The 25,229-nt window shown below is 38.6% G+C and overlaps 1 protein-coding gene across 9 annotated transcripts in view; it reads right to left on the minus strand.

Moving 5' to 3' along the window:
• ARAP2 (ArfGAP with RhoGAP domain, ankyrin repeat and PH domain 2) overlaps positions 1-25,229 on the minus strand; it is a 209,540-nt gene that overhangs the window by 172,828 nt on the left and 11,483 nt on the right. For 7 of the 9 annotated variants that reach the window (XM_070069629.1, XM_070069624.1, XM_070069626.1 and 4 more), the window contains 5 exons: positions 19,456-20,517; positions 5,456-5,514; positions 4,353-4,432; positions 3,486-3,577; positions 1,403-1,756 (listed from right to left, as the gene is read on the minus strand). In XM_070069629.1, coding sequence (XP_069925730.1) covers positions 1,403-1,756; positions 3,486-3,577; positions 4,353-4,432; positions 5,456-5,514; positions 19,456-20,360 — 1,490 coding nt within the window. In that variant the 5' untranslated portion in view covers positions 20,361-20,517. The remainder of the gene's footprint in view (positions 1-1,402; positions 1,757-3,485; positions 3,578-4,352; positions 4,433-5,455; positions 5,515-19,455; positions 20,518-25,229) is intronic. The other 2 variants (XM_070069627.1, XM_070069628.1) reach the window with 1 other exon arrangement.

The raw sequence follows: 25,229 nt of genomic DNA on the forward strand, positions 1-25,229 counted from the left end.
GATATTTGAACAGGCATTTACCAATAACACTGAGGACCGATTAAAAACAGACAATACACACAGCATACCATTTTGTCATCCTAGTGTCACCAGAAAGGAGTGACTAAGTAGTCTGTTTCACTTTATTCATGATCTAATTATCTAAAACAGTGCGGCCATTTAAAGTATTAACCACATAATTACTAATCATAAAAGTCTGGGTTTTCTCCCATGGCTTAAGAAGTCCCAACTAGTCATCTGATGCTGTAGTTTTTCTTGCTAGCAAAGTTATTTTAGAGCAAATCAAGGATTTCTAGAAACAACACATTTCAGAGCAACAGTGGAAAAAACCTATAGGGACTCACCACATTAGCTACTTCAACATGAAAAGCTTAGTCCCAAAATAATTTTAAAAATCACAAACAACATTTCAAGTAGAGATTTCAAAAAACTGGAATGCCAGAAAACAATTCTAATTACATATAATTCCTCCCTGAAGTTTTGTCAATAATGTAAAATGCTTAAGGGACACAAGCTTCTTCGTAAATATCTGAAATGATAAATCTGTTTTTAAATGTATAAAATTCAAAGGATTCAGATTGTCTGTAAGACATAAAAAAATCAAAACAATGTATCAGTAACAATGAATGCCTAAATCTAACAATGACATTCTTCTACCTAACTACAATAGCTTTGTATTTTCAAACAGAGCACTGTTATGATATGAGCAAGAGCCAAGCAGAGTGGGCTGAGTAATACCAACTCAGTGTGCTGTGTTTTTCTTTTGCTACACATGGGATACCGCATAGCATATCTTGGTGTGAAGTTAGAAACTAACATTGGGAATCTAGACATGAGGTCATAACTTTTATTTATTCTTCATATCCTTAGTTGCAGCATTATATTACATATATCCTCCCCTGCATCTCAAGAATAGCATTTGTGGGGGCTGGCGCCATGGCTCACTTGGTTAATTCTCCGCCTGCGGCATCAGCATCCCATATGGGCGCCGGGTTCTAGTCCTGGTCTCTCCTCTTCCAGTCCAGCTCTCTACTGTGGCCAGGGAGGGCAGTGGAGGTTGGCCCAAGTGCTTGGGTCCCTGCACCCATATGGGAGACCAGGAGGAAGCACCTGGCTCCTGGCTTCGGATCGGCGCAAAGCGCTGGCCGTAGCGGCCATTTAGGGGGTGAACCAATGGAAGGAAGAGCTTTCTCTCTGTCTCTCTCTCTCTCATGTCTAACTCTGCGTGTCAAAAAAAATATATATATCATTTGCAAAAATGGACTGAGTCACCCTAAAACCAGGAACTCTTGAGGGGAAGGGTTTGGGGAGAGGCAGCAACCTGGCAGACTCAGAAATGAGTGAATCTGAATTTTTTTGAAATAGGCTACTTCTGAAATGAAACAAATGAGTAAATACATACCCTTGAGGAGAAAGCTTATCCAGCCACCCTGACTTGACCTTCTTCGCAGACGTACCATAAAAACAGGCATAGGGAGATATGGCATTTGAGGAAATGCCCGAGGAATCAGCATTTCCACTTGTTGAGCTTAGGGGGTAACTGTGCCTGTTTACTGGGTCCAAGCTCAGTGCTTTCTGTGTCCTCAACCTTGATGCCTTTGAATTTTTTCTTCTTAAACTCTGGAAGCATTCTTCCACGGTTGAGTATTCTGACTCAGAGGCAGACTCTATCATAAGATTGTTTTTATCCTCTCGAGGTATCCAAATGTCTTCTACTTTTTCTTCACTTATTTTCTCCTTCCTGTTATCATATATGCTAAATGAAAGGGAATGGAATTAACATTTTAAAGTTCCAAATGTGATTTAAATAATCAGCCATTTTTTTATTAATTAAAAATAATCACAGAAATTTAAAGCCAGGAGAATCTTAGGAGTCAAATAAACCATCTGATAATTTTAAACTCTTCCAGAAAAATTAAATATAAATCTTTTATTATCCTATGACATATCTGAACAGTACTATGAGTTTTTCTAATGTAGAATTTAATCTGTTCCCTTTTGTTTTGGGTGTTGGGAACAGGTGGTAAGGATGGAGACTGACCATATTACTATCATCAAAAATTAAACATCTTCAACAGCACAATCAAGTAGCCAGTTTAACCATTACTGTCTAGGCAACACTATGAATCACTATCTCATCTGTTTGGAGATCTTATTTTCAACTTGTTGCCCACTGTCTATGTTCCTCTAACTGACTCCATAAATTCCATGTTCTACCATAACGTAATAAAACAGAGAGTATGATTGCTGAGATTTTCAAAATTATTTTGCAATGCTAATGAAGAAAAACACTGCACCACACTACCAGCCAGAAAACAGGAAAGGGTCAGTGTATACTCAGAATGTAAAATCTGCATAATACACAATATTTACTAGAATGCATTCATATTAGCTAAGCACATCCCTGCAGATTTAAGGTTACGACACAATGGATTCAGTCACTGATAAATAAAATAAAACTCATTATTAGGAAGTTTTGGAAAATCAGACATGCTTAAAGGAAAAATTACATCCTCCTGGATATAATATTCTAAAAAATCAGTACTTCTCAAGAAGTAGCCTGGTCTTTCCATGTTTTGCATTATCGATTCATAAATGCTTTCTGAGGTTATTAAATTATTAAGTGGATTTGTTGTTGTTGTTATTATTTGAGAGGCAAAGAGACTCTGAGAGACAGAGACATCCCATCTGCTGGTTAATGCCCTAAATGTGCAATGATTGCTGCTGGGACAGACTGCTGCTAGGAGCCAGGAACTCAACTGATGTCTCGCACATGCGTGGCAGGGACCCAACTACTTGAGCCTCCAGAGTCTGTATTAGTAGGAAACTGGAATCAGGAGCCAGGGCCACAGCTGGGACTTGAACCCAAGTATTCTGATATAGAATGCAAGCATTTTAACTAAGCCAAACATCCTTTCCAATTATATAATCTTAATTTAAGGAAATCTGCATCAGTATTAACCTTATAAAATAAAAGATAATTTAAAATTAAAATAAATGCCAAGTAATGATCCAATATAACAAGCTCCCCAAAAAAATTTAAAGAAAAATACTATTTAAATTGATAACTACAACTTGTTTAACTTCATGTGTGACTGACATAACCAGAAGGTCATCAAGGATCCTATAAAGGCTGACCTGCTAACAAAAAGCATACATTATATTTGCAAAATTCTGCAATTCCCATAGTGATATTCTGCACTCTGCCTTTCTCCTTTATATTAACATAACTTCTTGTCTTTAAGAAAGACACAATTATGGTAACCACATATTTGCCACTCTGAGGAGGGGGTCGTTCATTTCAAACCTACCATGTAGAGAACTGTCACTATCTACCATAATTCAATCCTTAAAATGGATGCTGATGTGGAAGCATACAAACTTTACCAGTGTTTTCTTAGAAATAGTCTTATACTAGGAGCAAGAAGTCAAATTTTTAACATTTTATTCTAAACAATTAATCATAATCAACCATGACTTCATACCTTGATTTGATGCAGAAAGAGTTCCCTGCAGTATTTGCCTCCCCTTTGAGTGTTTCTTCATGGGCCCAAAATTCATTCTTCACACATCTCTTCTAATACAAGAAAAAAAAAAAAACACATATATACACACACACAAAAACATTTAAAATTTTATTTTTAGTTTTGAGATTTTTTTTTTTTAGTCTGGTAACATTCTGCAAAGAACCACAATGCCTGCATTTAGTTTTATTAAACAAATATTTAATTGCTTAGATGAACTTTCAATCTGAACAATTTAATTAGGGAGACTATAAAATAGTAGCATTGTGATACTTTTTAAAATATTTTATTAAAACATTAATAGCTCATAATTTCAACTAAGAGGGGGAAAAAAAGAAGTTAACCAACAATAAAATTCATGGACTTCTCCCCAGCATTATTTTTGTCGTCCAGCTTCCCTTTCATCCAGACAAAGAAATAAACTAGCAAAAGGGCAACAGTGATGAAGTGAAAAGTCTTACTGAACAATTGAAGTCAAAATATATTAATCATTAGAAGTATATTCACACTTAGGAAGTCTACATTTAGATTTAAGGTAAAGCAAAATCTAGAGGAGGGGAATTATGTCTTAAAGGGAGGTTGTTGTTTTTTTTTAATTGAAGTAGCTTCTTTACAACAAATTTTTAAGTCACAAATCAAAATGTGCTTTCATGATATATATTTAAAGATATGGATCTACCATCATTTTATTGAGCAGAAATTTTACTAACTGGAAATCTGATTTTTCTGCATAACACATTCTTCACACTTACAGGAGAATGGAGAGGTATTTGCATGCAGAAGAGTAAAAGACCGATTATGGAAAAATATAGAAGATATGGAACTAACCTTGGAATTTTCCAGTCTCTGGAAGAGGAAGGTCTCTCCATAAGGAAAGATGGAAGATGAAATCTCCTCACTTGAATCTTCTGAAGGAATTATAAGAATAGAAAGATGTGAATAATGTGACATATTTTATATTAAAATTTAAAAACCTTGGGTTTATTTGATAATGATATTACAATTTAATCATTCTATAAGAATCCAAAATTATTCTAATTCTTAATCCCAAATCAACTTTCCAGTGGTCTTCTAGATACAGTACTCACTGTACATATCTCTGACTTAACAAGCATGGCATATGACTGTTTATTAAATTGTAACTGGTCAAAAAAAAAAATTGTAACTGGTCAAATGTTTCCTTGCTAATCTTGAAAATCCGCATTAACTTAACCAGGTGCATACAATGGAAACTGTAATGGTGTCATTCATAATGCCAATTTCTAAATAAGAATACTCTAAATGTCAGCAAATTAATTTTAGCTCTTATAATTTTCAACTGACAACTTTAAGAAGTCTGCCGATATGACAGCTTGCCAGTCACTCAAACTCCCCGAAACCACTGAAGGAAATTCCTCTATTACCAGGCCTACAACCACACCTACAAATAATTTCAAAAGAACTTCCACCATCCTTGAATTACACTGATTTACATGAAATCATTCTCAAAACTTGCATCTCTGCTATGGCAAACTGAGTTTAAGGGTTCAGTAGCCAGGCATTTGCCAGCATATAGTGAAGAAGAAAGTTCCTAAAGTTGTATAAGCTAAAGTTTTCAAAATGAATGAAAAGCCTCTATGTATGATCAATCTACAAAACCATCATCAGCCTGTGCCTGTTACCATGGCAAAATCACTTTCCATATTTCTTAGTTCTATAGCTCAGACTGTCAGAAAACATTTAATTTAGTTAAATGCCTTCGACTGTAGCCAATGATAAATGAAGCCAGATTTTCACATAAGCAAAAGTCTGAGTGTCTTTTATTCACTCACCTTTAAAAGAGTTTGCTGAAGTACAATGAATGCTAGTACATAGGCATTCCCATTACTCCCTACGACAACTAGCAAATGAGTGCTAACTAATTTACAGAAACTTTAAACACACAGACTCACTTTGCCATGCCGCAGATTTTCCAGGTGAGGTAGCAACATTTCTTCTCTCACGGAAATAGCTAAAAGCAAAGGGGAAAACAGTGAAGAGTTACCACATGTAACAAAAGGTTTTCTATACAAACATACTTCTGGGGTGGGGTACAAAAATAAATATGCCACGATGAGTCTGATTTCAAATACAGATACAACGGCCAAATTCTACAGATGTGCTCTTTCTAAAAAGCCTGAAATGAAGAGATTTCTTTGGATTTACAAATGTTTGCATCTCACATCTATAATTCGGATAAGTAAATTAGTCAAAAGCTATTCTGCACATAATTTCAAGACTGTTAACCATTTTAATTTTTGTTATTTTTGCTTTTTTTGTCATTAGCTTCATTAAACAAAATAAAAAATGTGTTTGACTGTATAAACACAATATAAAAGTACATAGAAGACCTTCTTTCAGAGACCCCACAGTCCTGGGAGAGAGAGAGCACAGGTTATTAATTAAAATGCAGCAAGGTAACAGCAATGAGAGGTAAACACTGTAGTCACAAAGGGTAATAAAGTTCTACTATCATAGAAAGAGTTCTATTTCTCCTTCTGAAGATAACTTCTCTTACATATATATATATCTTTCCAAGTAACTAAAATCAAGGAAATAATAAAGAACAAAAATCAATAAAAAAGAACATAGACAAAATTTCAAAAAAATATTACAACCCAAACCTCTTTTTTTGGAAAAAAATCACTAAAACTGACAAAGCCCAACAAAGGAAAATAAGAGAGAGGCAGCAGACAAAAATTAGCAATATCACAAATGAAGAATATTAAAAGATAATTATAGGGGCCGGCGCTGTGGCGCAGCGGGTTAATGACCTGGCCTGAAGCACCAGCATCCCATATGGGCGCTGCTTCACTTCCAATAAAGCTCTCTGCTATGGCCTGGGAAAGCAGTAGAGGATGGCCCAAGTCCTCGGGCCCCTGCACCCATGTGGGAGACCTGAAGGAAGCTCCTGGCTTCTGGCTTCTGATCAGCACAGCTCCGGCCATTATGGCATATTGGGGAGTGAACCAGCAGATGGAAGACCTTTCTCTCTCTGCCTCTCCTCTCTCTGTGTAACTCCAACTTTCAAATAAATAAATAAATCTTAAAAAAAAAGATAATTACAGATTAAGAAAAACTTTATGTCAATAAATTTAACAATTTAGAGGAAACAAATTCCTTGAGACACAAATGACCATATAATGTCAAATAATAAATTTTTAAAAATTTGTAATGAAAGTTAATAATAAAAATTATTTTTAAAAATACCATTTGCAAGGAGAGCTAAAAGAGTACATGTGCTTTGATAAACTGCTAGGCAGCTGCTTTTAAACAATCACCTAAATTAACAGCAAACATACCCCTAGGAAGATACTGAATGGACATGCATACAGAGATGTTACATGAATAAACACCCAAATGCATGCCTACAGGCAAATGGATAAAGAAACATTATTCATCAATATAAAGAACAAACTGACATGAATGTGTCAAAACATGCTGAGGGGTAGGTTTTTGGCACAACTGTTAAGATAACACTTGTGACACTGACATCCCAAGTCAGGGTGCCTGGGTTCAAAAGACTCAGCTCCACTTCTGATTCCAGGATCCTGCTAATACACACCTTGGAAGGCTGCAAGTGATAACCCAAATACTTGGGTCCCTACCACCTACAAGGGAAACTCAGATTTAGTTCCTGGCTCTTGGCTTCATCCTAGCCCAGTGCAAGTTTTGAAGGCATTTGGGGAATAAGCCAGTGGATGGATGACTTTCTCTCTCTCTCTCTCTCTCTCTCTCTCTCTCTCTCCCTCTCTCCATTTCAAATAAATTAAGATTAATAAATTAATTTCCTTAAAAGATCATGGGGAATACAGAAGCAAGATAAAAAACAATGCCTACTCAATGATTCCATTTATATGACATTTTACAGTGAATAAAACTGCGACTTTTTTACCACAAGAGGAATGGCTGCCAGATGCAGCAGAGGAACTTACTGCAAGTGTTACAAGACAACTTGGGAGTGCAGATGGGGAGAGCACTAAGAGGGTTCGATACCCTGATTGCTGTAGTGATCATACGGGTGAACACACACTTGAGGGCTGACATGTTTCAGATTCCAGAATTTCTTGGGTTCTGGGAGATTTATGTGTGCTTTACTGGCTGAGTACTCCTAATCAGAAAATCAAAACCTGAGACCCCAGCAGCTGAAACTCTTGGAGCATTAGGTGGATGAACAAAAAGTTTGAGATTTTGAAGCATCTCCAATTTTAGGACTTCGGCTTAGGGATGCTCAACCTATTTATGTTTGTTAAAATTCATCAACTTATACTTTAAATGAGTCTATGTTATTGCATGTCAATTCTATCTAAAGTTAACCATATACATTACATATGTACACACATATCTATAAGCACATATATACATGTGTGTATATATAAATATGAAGAATATTGAACAATGTTGAAAACATGAAACATTTACCAATAGTAAACAGAGGAAAGTTAAATGGCCAACAGACACATAAAGAAATGCTCGGGATCAGTAGCCATCAGGGAAATTCAAATCAAAACCACAATGAGGTTTCATCTCAACCCAGTTAGAACAGCTCTCATACAGAAATCAACAAACAAATGCAGGCAAGGATGTGGGGAAAAAGGTACCCTAATCCACTGTTGGTGAGAATGTAAACTGGTACAGCCACTGTGGAAGACAGTATGGAGATATCTCATAAATGTGAATATAGACCTAACATTTGACCCAGCAATCCCACTCCTGGGAATTTACTCAAAGAAAAAGAAAAAGAAATCTTAAAGAGTTGCCTGTTCCCCCATGTTTATAGCAGCTCAATCCACAATAATTAAGATATGGAATCAAACCAGATGTCCACAGCTGATGACTGGATAAAGAAATTATGGCATATATACCCCATGGAGTACTATTTAGCTGTACAAAAAAAAATTAGTTTTCTTTTGCACCAAAATGGATGCAACTGGAAACAATTATACTTAGTGAAATAAGCCAGTCCCAAGAAGACAGATATCACTTGCTTTCCCTGATCTAAGGTAACTAACAGTGTACCTAAAATGCAATGTACTGAAGTGAAATGGACATTTTGAGATTCAATGACTGTTTACAGCCCTTATCTCTACTGTTGAGGAACAATGTTTTTTCTTCATACTATTTGCTGAACTTTTCACTTAGTGTATACAGTAAACCTTATGAGTATAAAGTATACTGAAATAGATCTTGTCAAAAATTAAGAGTTGGAATAGGAGAGGGAGGAGGAAGAAGGGTTGCAGCATGTGTGGGAGGGAGGGTAGGGTGGAACAGGAAGTACCACTATGTTCCTAAATCTGTCTATATGAAATACATGAAACTTGTATACCTTAAATAAATTTTTAAAACACTAGTGTTATTATAAAATACATATATTTGCTGATTAGTTAAAAAATACATAAAATGTGCTTCTGAAAAAAAAGAATGCATGGCAGGGTATATTCATACAAGGAAATGCTATAATTGCAAGCACCAACATATATGGGACTCAGTATGCAAAACGACCTGGACTAGAATACACATTACATGACTGCATTTTTTTTTTTTTTGACAGGCAGAGTGGACAGTGAGAGAGACAGAGAGAAACGTCTTCCATCCATTGGTTCACCCCTCAAATGGCCACTACAGCTGGCGTGCTGCAGCCAGCGCTGCGTGGATCTGAAGCCAGGAGCCAGGTGCTTCCTCCTGGTCTCCCAGGGGGTGCAGGGCCCAAGCACTTGGGCCATCCTCCACTGCGTTCCTGGGCCACAGCAGAGAGCTGGACTAGAAGAGGAGCAACCGAGACAGAATCCAGTGCCCGAACCGGGACTAGAACCCAGGGTGCCGGCGCCACAGGAGGAGGATTAGCCTAGTGAGCCGCGGCACCAGCCATGACTGCATTTTTTTAATTTCACAAACAAGGCTGACATTGTGGAGTAGTATGTTGAGCTACCACGTGCAATGCTGGGATACCAGTTCAAGTCCCAGCTGTTCCACTTCCAATCCAGTGGATGGAAGGATGGAAGACCTCTTTCTTTCTCTCTTCCAAATAAGCATTTACTAAATTAAAAATTTACTTAAAAAAAAAAAAGTGGGGCCAGTATTGCGGCATAGCTGGTAATGCTACCACCTGCAATGCTGGCATCCCAACTGCTCTTCTTCTGATCCAGCTGCCTGCTAATAAACATGAGAAAAGCAGTGGAAGATGGCCTAAGTATTTGGGCACCTGCCACACAATGGGAGAGCTGGATGAAGCTCCTGGCTCCTGGATTTGGATTGGACTGGCCCAGCCCTGGCTAATGCCACCATCTGGGAGAGTAAACCAGCAGATAAAAGATCTCTTTCAAATAAATAACTCTTTCAAAGAAATAAACAAATCTCAAAACAATAATTCACAAACAGGCTATAATGTTCAGGAAATACTTTAGAGCTAAAATTTTATTTAAAATCAAGGAAGTGACTATCAGGATAAGACACTGTCATTTGCTGGGGAGAAACAGAGAATTTTACCAAAGGATTAGAAAATAATTCACCCTTTATTTGTTCATAATCTCCAGATTCCTGACATGTTAAATGTCTCCAGTTGTTTCCTCATATTTACATATTATTAGAACAAGTACCCAATAATCACTTGAACCTCTGAGTGGAGCATTACTCAAATTTTATACATCTTTGGCAATTTAAGCTAACAATATTGCTAATTTTTTTTAAAAGATTTATTTATTTATTTATTTGAAAGTCAGAGTTTCACAGAGAGAGGAGAGGCAGAGAGAAAGAGAGATCTTCCATCCGATGGTTCACTCTCCGGATGGCCTCAACAGCCAGTGCTGCACCGATCTGAAGCCAGAAGCCAGGAGCTTCTTCCAGGTCTCCCACATGGGTGCAAGGGCCCAAGGACTTGGGCCATCCTCTACTGCTTTCCCAGGCCATAGCAGAGAGCTGAATAGGAAGAGGAGCAGCCAGGACTAGAACTGGCGTCCATAGGGGATGCTGGCGCTTCAGGCCAGGGCGTTAACCCGCTGTGCCACAGCGCCGGCTCCGGCCACTGATAAATTTTACAGAAAAAAAATATACAGGACACCCAGTTAAATCTGAATTTTAGGCATACAAACACTTCTTTAGTCTAAGTGTGTCCCAAATATTTTGGGCTGTAATATTGCTAATTCTTACTGACCACTTACAAGATCCTATACACAGCATCAGCATTTTACATATACATACAGTATATGTGTATATATATATGTGTGTGTGTGTGTGTATACAATTATATATGTATATATGTACAATTATATATATATACTCATATATACAATCAAAAACATGAAATAAGATCATCTGTATTTTTAAAATAAAAATTAATACACAAAGCAACTAAATAACTTGCCCATGGTCACACATCTCTTAAGTAACTAATCTGGGATTCAACCTAGGTAGTCTAGCCCCATAAACTATTCTAAACCACAACACTTAATTTTAAAAATTCTTGGTTAGAAATTTATATTTTCATTTGTCTAGAAGTGAATTATCACAAGCGGTCTTACATATTTGGCCTAGTGGCTGAAATGCGCATGTCCCACATCAGGAGTATCTTTGTTCCCCTCTCCACCCTCCACTGTGTGGATAATGCAGATCCTTGAAGGCAGCAGTGAAGACTCAAGCAACTGCATTCCTGCCACAAATGGGAAAGGCCCAGATTGTGTCCCTAGCTCCAGCCATCAGAGATGATAGGGAGAAGGAATAGACGGGAGCATGCACTCTCCTTTATTTCTCTCTCTCTCCCACCTCTAGAATAAATTAGTAATTTTTAACATACTGAACATCAATTGTGGCATAAAATACAGGCATCAACAGAACAAATCTCAAAAATAATATTGAGTAAAATACCAAGTTGTAAAAGCGTATCATTTTTACACATCAGAAACATCTACAACAATGTTACAGTATCTGCAGTAAAAGTACAAAAGCATGCATGAGCAGGATAAATACCAATTTCAGAATATTTATTAGCTCTGGTAATGGAAGGAAAAGTGTCGCTCCCCGTCTTCGTGGAGGAACGACACAGGACCCTGCACTGTTCTTTCGTCTGCTCGGCCCTCCCCGGGTTTGCTGCTGGTTCTTCCCGGGTTGGCTACCGACCCTTCCACCTCCGTGGAAGGGCGGTTCCCCCTGCCACATTCCCCACTTCCGCAGGGGAGCGGCACTCCGCCGGCTGGCTCTCTCGGGGGCTGCACAGGTGTTCCTTCAGATAGATGTTCCCCTTAGATGTTCCTGGTGCATGTTGTCTCTCTCCTCCTTTATAGTCCTCTTCCACCAATCCCAACTCTGCTACCCACACGCCGAGTACGCTGCTCTCCTCCAATCAGGAGCAGGTCCCACAGTTTATTGGTTGAACTGGAGGCAGCTGTGTAGAAGCTGTTTCCCTTCTCAGCGCCATATTGTGGGAAAGCAGATGCATAGAATAAATCTTAATTCCAGTAACTTAGTCTAGTCCGAGTTGCTCCCAGTTGCTCCCCACAGAAAAGACAAGAGAGTGAGCTGATTTTTATTATTTTTCAACAAACTAAAATCTAAGACAAGATAGTCATTATTAATGCACATGGTATTATAACTATTTTACATACTTTTCTGTACATTTAAGATTTCCCAAAGTACAAATGATTTAGTCTCAATGTTTTTGTTGTGGTTTTTAAACTATTTCCTAAAGATGACTCAACCTACAGTCACTAACAAGGAAGCCACAGTTACTAGCTTATCTCCAACACCACAAGGTGCCTCCTCATGCACATAAATTCATGAGAAGTATGACCTCAGTCTTCATCTCTGGATCACATTCCCTCCCCTTCCCCTTCAAGGCTGTAGACCAGCACAACATTCAACAAGCTAGGACTTGCTGAAGCCATGTTCCAAACACTGTCAACCTATCTGAGTACATATGTTACTAAAGGCAGATTTAAAAATCATCTAATATGAAAGTGAACTTAAGAAATAAAGTATGTATATCCACAGCTTGAGTTACAAACTTACAAAAATGAGAAATTTAAAAAATAAACCTCATTTTAATAAAGTTCAAATACAGATAAACGTTTCAAAATCAATTAACAATAAAATCTAAAAATTAAAAGATACAAATTATTCTGAGTTTCATTAACTTAGTAATAAATATTTTGTGATTTTCCCATGTTAGTTTTATTTTTTTTAAAACCCAAAATCACTTTTTCCTTAAAACAGGAGGAAACTGCAGGTATTCCGATGGGCTGTATATTTATAGAAGCTTCTATAAATAGCCTTTACCTGTGCAATATGTCTGCAAAACCTTTGCAAATAAATTACTATGTCTTATTCTTTAAATAGAGAATTAAATTTCTGTGCAAGTAAAAAAATAAACAATATTATTATGGACAGAATTTTCTTCTCTCCCAAATTCATATGATGAAGTTCTAAACCACAAAGCTCTCTGTTTGGAGATAAAGTCTTTCTAAGGTAATCACAAATAAATGAGGTCATATTCTAGTATGACTGATGACCTTATAAAAGATCATAACACAGCAGAGATGGCTCTTTCTGAGCCTAAGCATTGAGAAAAAGTCCTAGGAACAGACATCAAGAGGGAAGCACCCCTAAAGCCAGAAAAGAGCCCTCTTCTGAACCCAATGATGGTAGTCTCTTGATCGCAGACTTTTAGTCTCTAAAACTGTGCAAAAATAAATGTCCATTGTTTAACAACCCAGTCCAAGGATCTGTTATGGTAGTCACCACAGGCAAACTAATCTTGGGTATTATAATTAAAATGGTTTTGTTAAAAGAACCTGAATTATAAAATGGAATGAACAACTCTGATTACCAAAGTGAATGGTCAGCATAGATAGAGATGACACTTTCACATTTTTTGAATCATTAAAATTGCCAAGAGAAGCAGTGGCACAAAGGACAGTATCAAAGATCTCCCTTTATGAACTTCACTTTCCTATAACTTAGGCAAGGAAGCTATACTACAAAAAAAAGTTAACAATAATAACCAACTATATACCATATATGGCTCATCATTTCACAGAAACATTTAAAAAAATAAAATATGCAGTTCTCACAAATGATAACAGACCAGAAGTCACTGCATAGTTGAACACAAAAGAAAAGAAAATCATCACAATAATCAGGCAGCAATTGGAAAGCACCCTTAGGTTTTCATAGAATCTAACACACAGCAATCCAAATTCAGAAAACTTGAGATAACTACAGTGTAGACACCAATAATGTGAAATTTACAATACACAGATTTAAAAGTTTTACTCGGTGAAGTTCCAAAAATTGTCCTTTGGATAAGATCATTACAAAAGGACTGGAATACATAAGTCTACATAATTATCACAAAATTCTTTCAATGTACCAGCAAAAATTGAGGTAAGATGAATATTTTTTCAAACAAGATGGAGCTTTTCATTAAAACTAAAGTATAAACATAATGGCATTTTAAGTTGTAAAGAATACTGGGGAAAAAAAGAGTATTGAGCAGATGGCTACCTTCATTCTCTAACAATAAATCTATTGACAATTTAATTTTTAATATAATTATTTATATGTTTGAATTTTATAAATATTAGATTAGCCAGTGCTCTCAATAAAGTCTATTCAAAATCATTTTAAAAGAAAAAAAAATCTCAATTTTAGAATTGCTAAGCATTTTTCTGCTGCAACGTGAAGTGTGACATCTTTCATGAATTTGAAGTAGGCGTAATGAGTTCCTATATTTTTCATATTCACTGCAGAAAAAGACAAAGAAAGAGAAAGAGAGAGCTCCCATCCACCTTTTCACTTGCCAAATTCCCATGATGCCTGAGGCCAAAGCAGGTCTCCCACAGGGATGGCAGGAGCCCAATTACTTGTGCCATCACCTGCTGCCTCCCAGGGTACGCATTAACAACAAACTATAGTCAGGAGTTGGAACCCAGGAAATAAACCCAGTTACCGTGATATGGGAATGCAGACAGACATTTAACCACTAGGCTAAACATAAATAAGATTTTAATTTTTTATAGAAGTTCAAGAAAGACTAGAGGTTCCAGTTTAGATCCCACTTATGTGAAAACTTCCCATCACTTGGCCGGCGCCACGGCTCAATAGGCTAATCCTCCACCTGCGGTGCCAGCACACTGGGTTCTAGTCCCGGTCGGGGCACCGGATAGATTCTGTCCCGGTTGTTCCTCTTCCAGGCCAGCTCTCTGCTGTGGCCCGGGAAGGCAGTGGAGGATGGCCCAAGTGCTTGGGCCCTGCACCCGCATGGGAGACCAGGAGAAGCACCTGGTTCCTGGCTTTGGGGCTTTGGATCAGCGCAGTACGCAGGCTGCAGCGCACCAACACAGTGGCCATTGGAGGGTGAACCAATGGTAAAGGAAGACCTTTCTCTCTATCACTGTCCACTCTGCCTGTCAAAAAAAAAAAAAAAAAACAAAACAAAAAAAAAAACACTTCCCATGAAGTTTTGCATACTATCAGTTCCTTTCCCTCAAAACATTCCAAGGCACTACACCTAAAAGCAAGGGATTTGCAATTTCTGTCAAGGATAAAATAGTTGCATGCACAATGTACAAAAATCATTATACTGTAAAGGAAAAGAAGAAATGTACTGGTTTAGTAACTTCATGACATTTGTCCTTTCTGCCTCATGACATAAGAGTACTCCTCTGAGAAGGACCACAGGACATGACCATAATTCCCATGGCATTGACAAAGTGCTGGACTGGCTTTGCTTAGAAGGCTCCAAGGAACCAGGGAGATCTCAAGGGGAAAGGGATAAGGAAGCTGCTGGTGCAGAAAGTCTGCTTCAGATCTGGCTCTCAAGAGATAGGAGACAAAAAGACCTTAAGGTTCAAGATGCAGCACAGCCCACCCTGCCTAGTCCTCCAAAGAGGAGGAGTGGTTGGAATCCAAGGAAAACCCCAAAGCAAGAACAAAGACAATCCACTTTTGACTTCAGATGCAGTTGTGCCAGATAATCGGCCGGGAGGAAGGGTCCATGTTCAGGAGAGAGGCCCAAAGGCCCTGCATCAGGAAAACACTTACAATCCCTTTAACAGCTGGACGAAATGTTTAATTAGAAATCACATTAAAAGTACTGACCATACGGCACATGCTCACTCGGACTTACCTCCAATGGTGGAACTAGAAATGTGCCAGGGGATTTCAACTCAATCTTATCAAGAAGGCATGTACCAATGCCATCGCACTTGGTAAAGTGATAAGTACATAACCAATCAAAAAGATAGGGTAAGTGTCAAAGAGATTTCACAAATAAGACCAGTGTAAGCAAATAATGAAGGATAGAATTAAAAGGGAGAGAATGATCCTGAGGGGGAAGCAGGACACACAGCAGATTCATAGAATGGCAGACGCCCCAAACAGCACTCCGGCCTCAGAATCGACCCTTGTGGCATTCGGATCTAGCTAAAAGGCCCATGAGAGTCTCACAGGCATGGAAAGCCATGACACGGTGGCAAAAACAACCTAAATGAAAGATCCTGGTGAACAAGACCCCAGCAGAAGGAACAGGCCATCAAGGAGGGAGGAAGGAACCTCCACTGTGATACAGCCTTAACTAAACAAGTTCAGAATTGGTGAACTCAAGGGGCTTCCATAGCCTAGACAGCTCATGGCAAGAGCATCAGGTGATTGCTGATGTCATAAATAAGAGCACCAATTGTTAAATCAACAACGGGAGTCACTGGGTACATGCTCCCCACGTAGGATCTCTGTCCTTAATGTGTTTTACTATGAAACTTAAAGACAACACTACTAGTCGAACAATACCCTATGCCTTGTGCGGTTGTGTGAGTGCAGCCTGTTGAAATCCTTGCTTAGTATATACTAAGTTGATCTTCTGTATATGAAGGTAATTGAAAATAAAAGTTGATGAAGGGCGGGATGGGAGAGGAAGTGGGAGAGGGGAGGACCATGCGAGGGAGGGAGGTTGGGGGGCGGCCACAACAATACAAAGGTTGCACTTTGTAAATTCACATTTATTAAATAAAAAAAAGTGCTGACCATAAAGAAGTATTTTTACTTGGCACATCAGGTTATACATGAAATATTATATGCAGGTATTATTTGAATAAAGAGAAGCTTAGATTACAGAACCCACAGTTTTATTTAAAGTCTTATTATAGCATTCTAAAATCTTGCAATTACTGTTTGCAATAAAAGGGGAGGACCATAAGTAAAAATAGTGATGCCTAATTTACTTGCCATTTTATGATCTGAGCACCGCAAGTGCATAGTTTCCATTTATTACCATAAACAAAGAAAAGAAAAGTTACTGTGGGTAATCTAGCCTAAAAATCACACTGAAAACAGTGCTATATATATATATAGTATTTAATTATCAACTACTAACTTCAATGTTATTACTGTTCTTGTTTTCAAATATGCATAATCACAATATGAAGAATAATTCTTTTATATTATACAAAGCTTACATTTGTGACTAAAGAAGTTAAAAATATACCACTCTGGCTTAAGGACTATTTTGAATTAAAGGCATTTAATTCAAGTGTTGAAAATAACAGGTGCAAAAAGATCAACCCTGACCTAAACGCTGTTTCTTCCAAGCAGGAGATGGCAATTCCCATGTGAAAGGAACAGCATCCTTATCCTCAAGGACAAAAAGTAGAGACTGAAAACAATCTGTACAGGCCTTGGGAAAATAACCCATCTTTTCAAGCCTCCCCCACATAACTTAGCTACTTTTTCACAATACACTACTCTGTCCAATTCAGTACTCAATGTTTCACTCTAACTCCTCCTAAGGGTATTCATCTCATTAGGAAAGTTCCTATGACACACAAAATTGTATTTTTTGTATTAAATAAATATCTGTTTTCCCCTATTAATTTGTCTTAATTTAATTAATGTGTGCGGCCAGACCTTAACAGGAAGGGGTGAAGTTTTGCCACTCAATACAACTAAATAAGCATCAAAATATTCTCCGTAAAATGCATAAAAAATAGTACATATTGTTTGAAGCTTAAATAAAATATTCTTAATTGAAGCTATCCTTATGGATTCCAAAAGAATCTTATTCAGGCAAAGATGTACTTTCAACACATGCATTCACAGTGGTCATTTCTCATATGGCAAAAACTTTTGACATCTTAAAACAATTTTTCACTTTCCTGTAACTGTTCAAATTACTAAACTGTTCATATTATAAACTGTTCATATTACTAAAATAATTGAAAACCAAAGTGTCAAGCAAAAAATTAGTGACATTCTACAATCCCAAACAATAATCCAATCCTTGTATATGAAATCAACATTTTAAAAATATTTTGTAAATCAGTGGTGAAGAAAGTGAGTTCTGGAGTAAAATGTACTGCAATGAATTTCCAGTTCACAACCCAAATTATCAAGTGGAGATTTACCAAGGCTCAGCTTTCTCATAAGTATAATTAGATAAACATTACCTATCTCACAGGGCCACTATGAAGATGAGATAATCCATGGAAAATTGCAATTTAAATAAGCACTTGTTTAATAAATGGCATTCTTACTACTGATTTACTCAATATCAAACCTGGCTATTGGCACTATAGATGTCAACATACAAATTAATTAATCAGCTCTCAAAGTTTATGCTCTAATAGGAGGTACTAAGTTAAGAGTCTTGCAAATTGCCCTGTTTTCTCTTTGAACTACTACACTGTGACCTTTCCTTTGTAAAGACAACTCACACTGCAATCACCAAAGGCCCAAGAATCAGGTGCAGCCACAGTTCAAGGGGGAAGAGGAGAATCGCAGAAACACCATTCTAGGCCGGCGCCGCGGCTCACTAGGCTAATCCTTCGCCTGTGGTGCCGGCACACTGGGTTCTAGTCCCGGTCAGGGCGCGGGATTCTGTCCTGGTTGCTCCTCTTCCAGGCCAGCTCTCTGCTGTGGCCCGGGAAGGCAGTGGAGGATGGCCCAAGTGCTTGGGCCCTGCACCCCATGGGAGACCAGGAGAAGCGCGGTGCGCCAGCTGCAGCGCACCAACCGTGGCGGCTATTGGAGGGTGAACCAACAGTAAAAGGAAGACCTTTCTCTCTGCCTCTCTCACTATCCACTCTGCCTGTCAAAAAAAAAAAAAAACCACTAAGTGGAAAAAGTAATTCTCTACCCCATCCTGGAAAAAAAAAAAAAATCACAACTACGTATGTTAGTGGAACTTTGAGAAACCAATGAAGACTCTTGGCTGGACTCTCACTGTTCAGCTACCAAAAGACACAATAGCCTACCTTTAGTTAGTAGCGGCCATCTTCGGGATATCAGAGTTACTGCTGCACCTGGCCTCTCTGTATACCTGCTACTGTCTTTTGGTGTCTGGCTTTTACACTGGATGCTAGAGTTGCCAGTGGACCTGCTTCATGGTGTACCTGTTACTATCTTTCAACATCTGGCTTCTCCACTAGACTGGAAGCTCTTAGATTCAATCTCTTTACACCCTTTCCACATATCACAGCGACTGGTAACCTAGTTCAATAGATGTTTGTTTATGCCAAGCATTGTGTCAGGAAGTAGAAATGCAAAAACAGAAAATGTGTCCCTTGCCAAAGAACAAGAAATCTAGTGGGGAGAGAATCAGAAATTCATATAGGAGAATTTCACTCACGGAAGACCAGGTGTGAGGGAAGGCAGGGGAAGGAACATTCAGATAGAGTTAGGAGGAAGGATGTTCCTCATACTAAACAGGAGAACGCTAAAAAGTCCTAGGCTGTTATAAGTTGAAAATTCACTCTGAGAAATAATATACAAAACAAATATGAGGGAAAAACATTTTACAAGAGAGTAATGTACAGATTTGTTGAATAGGTAAATAATCAAAGTCCAACTTAGAAAGACTGAAAATATAACTGATAAAAATAACAAAATTGTCACAAATTGAATATTTATAGTTTGTCATAAAAATCCTTACCTTCCTGAAATTCCTTTTGTTGACGCTGGAATCTCTGGTACAGGCCGATGTCTTAGCAGAAAAGAGCGAGATGGTCTCGAAACCAACTTGCTGCGACTTCTCATCGGTGCCAAGTTTGGTGATGACGGTATGTACAAATCATTCACAACCATTTCTCCTTGAAACTGAAAGAATGGGGATGGAGGTGATGCTTCTACTAAGCCATTGGATCCATTTACAGAATTTGCATCTGATGTTGAGGAGCCAAGGGAAGAAAGACATTCAGGGTCAATACTAGGAAGCTTGCTGATAGTCTCCAATATTGAATCAACTTTTTCTGTTTGTTGCTCAATTGTACAATCCACAGTCTTCTTTGCAATCAAAGATTCTATTTTAATATTTTCACTACCAAATGAACTATCATGAGAAGAACCCAAATTCAGGCGTGGTTCTTGATCTGGAACGGGGAAGTCACGTTTAGGAAGAGACAGCTTATCATCTGATTTAAGAGACTGGCTATGTTCCATACCAATGTCATTTTGATGAAGACTTTGTGTAACAGCCTCCAACTGTGTTGAGCTAGGTGTGTGAGTACTATCAGAGTTGGAAATTTCTCTGCAGGTGTTCCGATCAGAAGGTGGAGCATGGCAATCCTTTGAAGTGTCATCATTCTTCTTTGTTTTATGAATATTTGCATATATTGGGATATCTTGCATCTTTGACAAGATTATCTGTAACTGTTTAAGTATTCTCCTACGGTGTCCTGTGGGCGATATTCCAATTTTGTGCAGCACAGTATCATTGATTGTTGTACAGTCCTTCACAGTATAAAAACCAAACTTGTGGAAATGTAAGAGATACTGCTCCAAATTAATACTCATTAGGAAATCTTTGATATCAACATTTATTTCACTGACTGAGGACATAATGGTGGCTTCATTCCTAAGCTGAGTTATCAAAAGTAGCACAGTGAGATACACACACAAGAGGATGCACTTCTCTATTCGTTTTTCTTCTATCACTTGCAACAGAAAAGTTTCTCAAAATGTTATTTTCCACAATGACTACTTTATGTTCTTAAGCCTAGGAAAAAAAATAAAAGTAATTTATTAGGATTTTTTAATTTTTAAAATCTAGTTTTGCCCTATCAACTTTCTCTGAAGAAACAGAAAAGAAACTAGGACAATGCAGTGTTTGGAAGCTGTGCATTGCCTTGCATGCCCTAGAAAGTCAATCCCTGGGCACAGTGTGAATAAACAGGACAGAAACAGTATGGGAATATCAAACTATCATTTTCAAAAGGCTAAATGGTGACTCTCAGGCAACCACAGAATGAACATGTGTCAAACGTGTTATCCAACCAACTAAATAACAGGATCGTAAGGCTGGTTCCACGAGCATTTGTGTAACAGGATTATACTCTCCTTCAGAAAAGCTGTTGTTGCTTCTTTTTTAAGTTTCGGAATCAGATAGCCAGGTTAGTTTTTTTAAAATGGCTAATGTTGGAGTCTGCACTGTGGCACAATGAGTAAAGCCGCTTCCTGCCATGCTGACATCCCATATGGGCACGTGTGAGTCCTGGCTGATCCGCTTCCAATCCAGCTCCCTGTTAATGCACCTGGGAAAGCAATGGAAGACTACCCACATGGCAGAAACACAAGAGGCATTTGGTTCCTGGCTTCAGACTGGCCCAGCTCCAGCTGTTGTGGCCACTTGGGGGAATGAATCAGCAGATGAAGATCTCTCTCTCTCTCTCTCTCTCTCTCCTCTTACCCCTGTAAACTCTGCCTTCCAAATAAACAAATCTTTTTAAAAATGGCTAATGTTCTACTGACGAAGAAAATTATAGCATTCAGATTTATCTTTTCTACTGGACAAAAATCTAAGGCTGGCGCAGCGGCTCAATAGGCTAATCCTCCGCCTGCGGCGCCGGCACACCGGGTTCTAGTCCCGGTCGGGGCGCCAGATGGATTCTGTCCCGGTTGCTCCTCTTCCAGTCCAGCTCTCTGCTGTGGCCTGGGAGTGCAGTGGAGGATGGCCCAAGTTCTTGGACCCTGCACCTGCATGGGAGACCAGGAAAAGGAGCACGTGGCTCCTGGCTTCAGATCAGCACAGTGCGCTGGCCACAGCATACTGGCTGCAGTGGCCATTGGGGGGTGAACCAACGGGAAAAGGAAGACCTTTTTCTCTGTCTCTCTCTCTCTCACTGTCCACTCTGCCTGTCAAAAAAAATTTTTTTTAAAAAGTCTATAAGATAACTTGCCTAGTGTGTAACAAGGCTCAAAGAGTAAGTAGCCAAGATAACCACAGGAATTAGAATTAGAATTATAGGGGCCGAAGCCGTGGCGCAGTAGGTTAATCCTCCACCTGCGGTGCCAGCATCCCATATGGACTCCGGTTCTAGTCCCGGCTGCTCCTCTTCCAAGCCAGCTCTCTGCTGTGGCCTGGGAGAGCAGTAGAGGATGGCCTAAGTCCTTGAGCCCCCACACCTACGTGGTAGACTCCTGGCTCCTGGCTTCGGATCGGCGCAGCTCTGGCCATTGCAGCCATTTAGAGAGTAAACCAACAAACAGAAGAACTTTGTCTCCCTCTCACTGTCTGTAACTCTCTCTCTCAAATAAAATAAATAAAATCTTTAAAAAAAAAGAATTATATATCCTTAGTTTGGGTCTGTTAAAAAAGAGTTCCAACAAGGTACTGAAAGACATTCTTTTGATTTCCAAGTTTTAGTTCATTTTTATTTTAAAAAAGATTTATTGATTGATTTATTTGAAGGCAGAATTACAGAAAAGGAGAGAAAGAGTGAGAGATCTTCCATTCACTGGTTGATTGCCAAAATCACTGTAAAAGCTAGGCTGGGTCAGGTCAAAACCATGAGCTTCATCAGCGTCTCCCACATGGGTGCAGGAGCCCAATCACTTGGACCATCTTCAGCTGCTTTCCCAGCTACATAACAGGGAGATGGACCGTGTGGAGCAGCCAGGAATCGAACTGGCTCCCATGCGGGACACATGTGTTGCAGGTGGTAATCCAAGTCACTATGCCAGAATGCTGGCCACATGAATTTTACTTAAGTAACTAAATATAAATAACTTTGTCCTTCAGTAAACTTTCCTTCAAAGACTCAAAGAGCAGCTAGCACATATTTCTCAGGTTACTATCTTTCTTTACAAAAAGACAGGCAGTATTATAAATAAACAATTAACAGCAATATATGATAAAACTAGTTGAAGGGTTAGTTAATTCTTAAACACATCTCATAATAGGAAACACGCTAATACGAAAGTAAAAGGAAAAACTTCAAAGGTCACAATTTCCTCCATGAAGCAGATTCATGTGGGTTCATTTTTCTGCCAAACAACATAATTAAACTTTTTAAAAAAGTCAACTCATCTAGATGCAGGTTATATGGGTGTGTTTAGTTTATGAGAATGCATATATCCAATTCTCAGTATATCATACTTCAATAAAAGCTAAAAGTACATAACATACATAACACACACTGAAGCAATCAGACACACCCAAATAAGGTAAATGCCTCTCACCGAGCTTCAGTGCAATCGCTCTGGAAATCACATCTTGCAACAGCTCTCCAAAAGGCACTACTAGGACTCTGCGTGTTTTACAGGACAATTGTCCATAAACTATTTCCTCAACTATTTAGAAATATTAGCAAACACTGACAAACAGGTATACAATAAGAGGGAAAACCGACATCTTGTTCAAGTCATGCTGTTGGAGCAGAGAAGCAAAATACAAACAAGAGATGAAAGGCAGGAAACGTCTTGGTGTGGTATCACCTAAACTGCCAAATGTTAAAAAAAAAAAAAAAGTGAAACAACACCATTTGAAGTCCTAATTCTCAGATTCAGACAAACCACTCAAGTTTCAAACAATTCTTTGTAAATAAAAGTACTATTTTTGGAGCACATCACAAACTGATATAGTCACTGTCAACAGAACAATAAGTAGATTCAAGGCATTTCAAATGTTTGTGGTAAATGGAATTAAAGGATGTTTCTTTTGGTGCGAAAATTTTCGAAGTCCATACATACAAGGAGTCATTTATCAAGTTCATAATTACTTAGGAGGGTAAATTTTATGTGCAGTCTTCAAAAAGTTCACGGAAATGGATTTGAAAGATGATCTATAATTAAAGCATGTTATTTTTGGGTAGAACAAGCTACAGAAAATCATATTCTGGCTTACTAACCTTCACAAAATCTTTATTAGGAAAAAATATTTCAATGAAATACAACACCTGCACACTAGAAACCTCCCGGACCTTGTCTACCATCATAGTGGCAGCCTCACTCACTCACTCACCCAAATCTGAAGCCCACAGAGCAATCTCAAGGTCATCCTCACATTCAAGTCAGGAGGCAAGCTCTTGATTTTACTCTTTGCTATGAACAGAACTGTGTTCCTCCAAAATTCATATACAGAAACCATAACCTTCAATGTGACTCTGTTTGGAGAGAGGTTCTCCAAGGAAGTAATTAAGGTAAAATGAGGTCATACAGATGGCACCCTGCTATGATAATACTAATCCTTTATAACAGACACTAGAGAGCTCACTCTCCCCCTACTGTCCTCTGTATGAGGACACAACAAGTTGGCAGCCTTTTGCAAGCTAGGAAGAGGGCCCACTCCAGGAACCAACAACCATCAACTTGATCTTGGACATCTCAGCTTCCAGAATTATGACAAAATATTCGTTTTTGTTTAAGCTAGTCTGTGGTATGCTGTTTTGGCAACTGCACTGTCCAACACACTCCTCCATCCTCATTGTCTTTACCCTGGATCATACTCTCATTGCACCTCTTGCCTAGATGACTGCAATGGCCTCTGACTAAATCTCTCAGGCCAGACTCCAAGTATCAGTAAACTCCCACAAATTTAACCATGGCATGTCACTCACATCCCCAACAGATTTAAAGTCTAAGCTTCTTAGGGCCCACGTCACATTCTGGTCTCTAATAATAACATCAGGTACTTCTGATGAAAAATAGCAATTATGTGCCAGACACCATTTCTGGTTTATATTTCCTACGAGATAGGTGTTCCTATGTACTAACTCCAGGATCACATTCAACTGGTGAATCTATCAACAATCTTCACTCACGTTGGTTATTATCATCATTCTGCTGAGGCAACAAGCTGCCCAATAGCCCCATTCCTTTTACATATGCTATATATGCTTTCCTATACGCCATGTAAAATCTGCAAAGTCAAGTATTACCTCCTGTGTGAAGACTTCCTAATGACCCCTTAAAACAGAATGAATTACTCCTATCTCTATAGGTCAATAACAGTACCTTGGAACTTTGCAAAATATTTGGGACATGTATTAGGGGTTGGAAGAAGTCAGCAGAGGTGGCAGAAGAAGTTGAAATGTCTATGTTGTTGGTTTTTCGTGTGTGTTCTTGTGTCTTAATACACAAAGAGTTTCCCTTCCTAGGGGGAATCTTCATAAACTTCCTGGTGGCAGAGTAAAGGAAAACCATTTCAAATGCTCAATCCAAAACCATCTGTTTCTACTCCCATTCACCATGCTGAACTTGGCTAGTGAGCCTGATTCATTTTTGGAATATGGAAGCAGCTCTTCTTCCATAGGCCACAGAATCCTCTCTATACTTAACTGCCAGCGCTGTCCTCCAATCACATGACTTTTAAATGACCAAGGACATTCCCTAGTCCAGTCTTCTCACAGAGGCTCTACCACCAAGTAGATCATTAGGTACAAAGAAACTGGAATGCCTAACTTGATAAAAAGTCTAAAGGTGCAAATTCTA

Source organism: Oryctolagus cuniculus, chromosome 2 (genome assembly GCF_964237555.1).
Source record: "Oryctolagus cuniculus chromosome 2, mOryCun1.1, whole genome shotgun sequence".
Classification (NCBI taxonomy): domain Eukaryota; kingdom Metazoa; phylum Chordata; class Mammalia; order Lagomorpha; family Leporidae; genus Oryctolagus; species Oryctolagus cuniculus.